General features: G+C 39.1%; 1 protein-coding gene across 3 annotated transcripts in view; it reads right to left on the bottom strand.

The window, feature by feature from the left end:
• Nucleotides 1-6,461, bottom strand: part of B3GALNT2 (beta-1,3-N-acetylgalactosaminyltransferase 2) — an 85,748-nt gene that overhangs the window by 19,064 nt on the left and 60,223 nt on the right. For all 3 annotated transcript variants that reach the window (XM_004712179.2, XM_045297908.1, XM_045297909.1), the window contains one exon: nt 431-541. In XM_004712179.2, the coding sequence (XP_004712236.1) occupies nt 431-541 (111 nt within the window). The remainder of the gene's footprint in view (nt 1-430; nt 542-6,461) is intronic.

The following is a 6,461-nucleotide window of genomic DNA, read 5'->3' as shown; positions in this document are numbered from 1 at the left end:
ATTGTGATAAGAGTTGTACAAGCCCCCAATAAAATGATTTTTTTAAGTGGTAATAAAAATTATTCAAGAATAAAATGATCAAACTTTCTAACTGTATTTGATCTTAAAATCACTAACGTTGAAGTTACAAAACCATGTTAACATTTGAGTTTTCTTCAGTCTTTACTGGGAGAAAGACTGTTTTCTTCTACCATAAACAGTTACAGTCTCAGAAACCCACAGGGGACGCTATGAGTCAGCATTGACTCGATGGCATTGAATTAGTCTTTACTATTTCTTTCTATTATTTCTGTTAAAACACAGAAAATTCATTGTTCTATTGCCTATATGGGTGTAAAAGCAAATTTAATGCATTCCTAATGTATTAAAGATACATAAAGAACTAAATAAAAACAGCATCTTCCAATGATTTTTTAAAAAGGTCACTTACAGCAAGGACTCTGAGAACGCCCCCTCCATCGTTGACAGTCACGTTGTGAAGGTTTCTTGACACAAGGCCTTGCAGGTCTTGACTCTCCCAAACAATGGTGCCTTCAAAACTCTTGTGAAAAGATAAACAGCGAGTTGATTTCTTTATTGTCATTCAAATTAAATTTTAGGGAGACTTTTTTCTTCTTATCCGTAACTGAAAATTTTCATCTGACAACTCTAACATACCATTATTCACATTTTAGTGGACCTCTTTGAGTCATTAAAACAAAATGAAAGTGATTACAAAGAGCACACATACACATCCCACTGTGGGTCTTTCCTCACTGTAGCAAAAGCGTTTCTTCTGGCTGTAGCTGTTGGAGCCGCTCTTTCCCCTGTCATATATATGATGTCCGATTGAGTGTCTGTCTGTATCCTGATTTACTCAAACATTTCCCTACTGGAAGACATTTGGTTGCTACCAATATTTATTAAAATAATGTGAAGCATGTTTAGGGTTAAATGTATATTTCCCCCAACACTTTATTTTTTATGTGAAATAAACTCCTAGAAGTGAAGTTACTGGCACAAGAAATAGGCATTTTTGGTGTGAATTTTGATAGACATTGCCAAACTATTTCTCAAAGCAATTTATATTAAAGGGCACAAGAAATTTGAGAATTCTAATTTAATTTCTCTCTACTTAGTATGGTATATCAGTAAAAGAAGAGCAATTTAACCCCTCAGGAATAGAAATGCGAGTAGCAATACCAGGAGGGTAAGTGGAGAGAGGAGGGGAGGAATGGGGAATGACAGCAATGATAGACAAAGTAAATGCTTGGAAAATAATGCCGGCAGCATATGTACAAATATGCTTGATACAATTGATGTATGGATTGTTATAAGAGCTGTAAGAGCCCCAATAAAATGATCTAAAAATGAAATTAAAAGATTAAAAAAAAGAGAAATTTAAGCTAAGTTAGTACAGTAAGTTCCTGGGTTACAAACACCTGGCTTACTGATGAACTCTTCGTTACCTACAAATTCCACATAAACACACACTTGGAAATGGATTTCATTTGTAACCTGGAAACTACCTGTACATTTAAAAAAATGTTCATTTATTTATGGTTTATAATAGTTTTATTGACCTATCTTACACATTCCAATATATCCATTCACATACAGTTCTGTTGTTCAATGCCATTGGGTGGGGCTATTCAATCATTGAAGTGATCCACTCCCCTTTTTCCCCCTTGCCCCTCCCCTCCCTCCTCGTGTACCCTTAGGAACCACAACTCCTGTCACTGTCTCTGAGTGGTCATCCATCTTGACCTTCAAGTACTAAGGCAATCAAAAAGGTAAAACACATAAAAGCCTTACTAGTAAGGGGAAGGAATGTTAACTAGAGGATCGTTGTATGGTTCCCAGGTGCCATAGCGCACGCTGCTCTATCATCCATTCCATGTGGCCCTTCTGAGAGGGACTGACCAATCTTGCAGGTGGGTTTTGGGTCTCCATTGCATCCATGCCCCTTCACATTCAGTTGGTTGCGTGTATTTGGGCTTTTGATACTTCTTCCCATCGACACCTCATGATCACACAGGCTGGTGTACTTCTTCCTTCCATGTGGGCTTTGTTGCTTCCCTGCTAGATGGCTGCTTGTTTAATCACAAGTGTTGAAGACCCCAGACACTAGATCTTTTGATAGCCAGGCACAATCAGCTTTCTTCAGCACATTTGCTTATGCACCCATTTTGTCTTCAGTGATCATGTCAGGGCAGTGAGTTTCATACAATTTTGCATTATTAGAACACAGTGTTCTTGTACTGAAGCAAGATTTAAACAGAGGCCCAAAGTCCATCTGCTTCCTTGTTACCCATGTATATATATACACACACGATTCCCCCCCTCCTTCCCCACTGTTATGTTTACCCATCATTCACCTTTCGGTAATTCCTCTCAGGTACAATTCAATTGTTCAAACACAGTAGGGAAAGCCATACACTCCTTGCTGTCAACTTTAGAACACTTACTATTCTCTTGTACCCGTCAGTACTGACTCCTCACTCCCCTCTTCCAACCTCCTCCCCTCCCATGACCCCCCAGGAACCACTGGTCCAGTCACTGTCTCCGTAAAGTTGCCTACCCTGAATATCTTGTACAGATACACACACACATAAGCCATACAGGTAGTGTTCCTCATTTAAATGTTTCCTTGGTTCCTAGTGAATTTTTTTTCACCATTAGATAGATTTTATTGTATCAAAGTATCACTGACAGGTCTAAAAGAATCATCTAATAGCTGGCCACCTCTTAGATCTTACTCATCATCCTGTTGAGCTGTTCCTTTTTCTGAAATATAGACATGCTTGAAACAACTGATGCATGGATTGTGACAAGAGCTGTAACTCTTATAACCTCCAAAAACTTTCATATAACCTTTTGTTTAACCATTGCAGCTTGCTGAATTAAAGCAGTTACATTGGTTACAAGTTCAATGTCATGTCCTTCAAGAATTAACTCATCTTACTAGGCTTGAAAAATAAAACCAGCACTACCTGTCCTCATCCGAACTCTCTGGATGTATTTTTCACCCAAGAAGTTACGGATTTCAACAAGAGGCCCATTCTCCTGAATAACCACGTTGATGGGGAAGTGAGCATAAACAGACTTCGTCTTGTATTGGAAGCCCAGTGTATGTACCACCCTGGATTGTGTTCTGCTCATGACTACAGATAGTGTGGATGTAGCCAGTTCCTACTTCCCCACCATTTGTCAATGTGAAGTATCTTCTTCCAAGAAATCAGTCCAGTTCTACAGTGACATGAAGTCCCTCTGCAGGGTTCCTGTGGGCCCTTCACAATTAACTGTACATCCCTTTAAGGAGATGTTGACATTTTATGGAATGTTGATGATTTGGTTGCGGAGAATGGGCTTCATTCTCATAGTAAATGCGACAAAGACAGAATGCATTTTCCCTATTGATGTTTATGAACTATGTGCTTTCTTCTCATAGCAACCCTATATAGTGCTTCCACGGCTTTATAAATCTTTATGGAAGCAGTCTTATATTTCTCTAAAGGAGTAGCTGATGGGTTTGAACCACCAGCCTCATGGTTAGCAGGCCAATGCTTACTCAACAATGCCATGTCTTGCACTATATCTTCAGTAACTAACTGGAAAGGCCTGGAATATAATAAACAAATAAACTCCATTGAGTCAATTCTGACTCATAGAAATCTATGAAGCAAAACTGCCTCTTTGGGATTCTGAGGCTGTACTTCTATGGGAGCAGACAGCTCACTTTTTGCCCCATGGAGCATTTGCATTGCTGACTTTACAGTTAGCAGCCAAAGGCTTAACCCACTATACCGCCAGGACTCCTGAAATAAAATAGGCATTATAAAATGCAGCTGAATAAATAGGTTGAACTCAATAGCAATTAGAATATTGGTATAGAGCAGATGAAAGATATAGTTTGAGTATTCTAATGCATATATTACAATGAAGAGATAAGGTACTTTAGAGTAATATATCATTTATATAGCATTTTATCGTAACTGCACAAAAGTGAACTTGTCCAATAATCTAGCTCAGTAGATAGCAAATATTTTTAAAGCAATAAAACCTTTCTCTTTTTTTCTCAAACTGGATTAAAAACACTGAGCAGATGCCTCAGGCAATTTAAGTGTATATCTTTAATATCCATTATTTGTGCAATGCCTCATGTTCCTTGTGAAGGCTGAGGGTTCTTCAATGGTCCAGAAGACACACCTTAACTGTGTCTGAGGCCAGAGGGTGATTATGAACAGCTACTGCACAGGACAGTGCTAAAGGGCTCACCCATCTGCTTTGGTTCACGCTCCATTGAGAGTGATGTTTTCTTCACCACCTTCTCTCTATTATGTTGACTGACACTTTTCAGACTTTCACATCTTCCCAAAGATTCTTGTAATAAATTGGATAACAAAGTTTTGAGTTTTTAAATTATTTTTTTACATGATACCAAGTTGGCATAAGCTGTAAGGGTAGCAAGGGTAGAGATTCTGATAAAGAAAGCACCACAGACATGCACAGAATGACCTCTCTTTAATCAAGATGTGGAGAAGAGATATGGAGAAAGAAATGTAAAGAGTTGAATCTCTGAGAAATGAACATTAAGTGAACTGAAAAATGACAGAGAAAGTTTGGGGAACCCAAACAATGACATTAAGAGGAACAGCGAACTTGGGGGGCCAACCAGGAGCCCAGAAGCCCCTCCCACAGCAATAAGTTCCTGCTCTCCATTCCTGCTAAGTGAATGGAGGAATACCCAAGATTTAATCAAGTCCGAGAGGGTGATTTCACCCCTTCTCCCATACACATCGGGGAGTGTGTGCGCTCTGAAGAAGAACAGACTTGATCTAACCGACACACAATACAGGAGGCAAATCCAAGTGAGGTGGGATCACACTGAGTCACTCATGGAGAGAACAAAGGGCCATAGGTTCAAGCTCCAATGCATGAGGTAGAGGTTGCCATCTCTCATTCAGGCTCTCCTCCACGCAGCTCCAGGGAACGGTCTGAAGATCAGTAGCGCCTAAGACTACAGCGGCTTCACAGCCAGAGGGGCTCCCTGACCCTGACCTCCTTCCTGCTTCTTGTGTCTATTTTTCCCTCCTCCTTCTGGATTTTAGCTTGAAAACACAGACACAGTGGGGCAGAACCATCCCTGGCAAAAACAGATGTTACTTAAGTCCACATGGAAGAAGCACACCATCATTGGGTGACTCCCAAGAACTGTAAATCATATAATCTGAAATCAAAGGAGGGATTAGTATCAGAGCCGAAATAGTGAGAATCTGATTTGCAGAAGGCTATGGATGACAGTGAGAGCCCATTTGTGGGAACTACATAGGAAACAAGCCTCCGGTGAACTCCCTCTTATCCACAATTGAGGAAGGGGCAGAGAGAGGTTACTAAACAGAGGGCATTGGAGAAGGGAACATAGAAGATCAAAGGCATAAATCTGACTTGACCAGATAAAACTTTGTCAGTTGAGCTCCCTCTGATGCATGCTGGACCTGATCCGGTTTTCAACATTTTCTGTGTATTTGTTTTGTTTTGGCTTGTTCATATTCAGGTGTATCTCACAGGTGTTCTTGTCATTGGAGGTCAGCCTCTTCAAGCTGTGTTTTATGTTTTTCTGTATGTGAAATTCAGGCTTGATGACCCTACAGGGACAGCAAGTAGAATAAGGGTTTCGGGAGGGGGGCAGGGGGCTTCACAGTGGTGGTGGGGAGTAAAAAGGAGACGATGTCAAGGAGTCGAGGGAAGAAAAAGAATGCGTGCAAACTGATTGTATAATTCTGCTTGACATGATTGAACTATGGAATGATACAATATATGTATTAATGCCTAACTCATAATTAAAAAAAAGTAAATGAAGAAAAGAAATAATAAGAAACACAAATTAACACAGATGTACTTTATTATACATAGTAAATTAAAAATGCAAAAAAATTAATGCTGACTTATTGTGTCAGAAATGCTGAATTCTCCTAGCACATTTGCAGAGATATGTGACTTAAGAATTGCATATTATAAGGAGTATACTGCATCTTAGTTATGCCTGTAGGAAGTCTAAACATTTGACCAATCCATAATCCAACTGAACAAAGAAACTAACATTATGATTTGAGTGGTGCTTTTCCTTGCTTTGTTAATCATCACAATAGTCTACAACTTTTTCTTTTAACAAAGCTAGAACAGTTTGGGCTATTTAAACTTCATTTTTAGGTAGGTTAAGCTGCCATACATGTTCAGTATGAATAGTGTTTAAGTTGAAAATATTGTAAAAATAACTATTTTTCAAAAATATTTTTAAAAATAATAGAATTTTTAAAAAAAGATTGATTAGAGACTTAAATGTAAACATCAGAGCTATACGAATCAACCCTGGTGGGGACTGAGCATGATAGTGGGACAAGAGGAAAGTCAAAGGAAATAGAGGAAAGAGCTGGGAGGCAAAGGGTATTTATAGAGGTCTAGATAAAGACATGTACATA

This window comes from Echinops telfairi, unplaced genomic scaffold (genome assembly GCF_000313985.2).
Source record: "Echinops telfairi isolate 266 unplaced genomic scaffold, ASM31398v2 ScPeMD7_7424;HRSCAF=8462, whole genome shotgun sequence".
In the NCBI taxonomy this organism is placed as follows: domain Eukaryota; kingdom Metazoa; phylum Chordata; class Mammalia; order Afrosoricida; family Tenrecidae; genus Echinops; species Echinops telfairi.
This window is presented reverse-complemented; position numbering and strand designations above follow the sequence as displayed.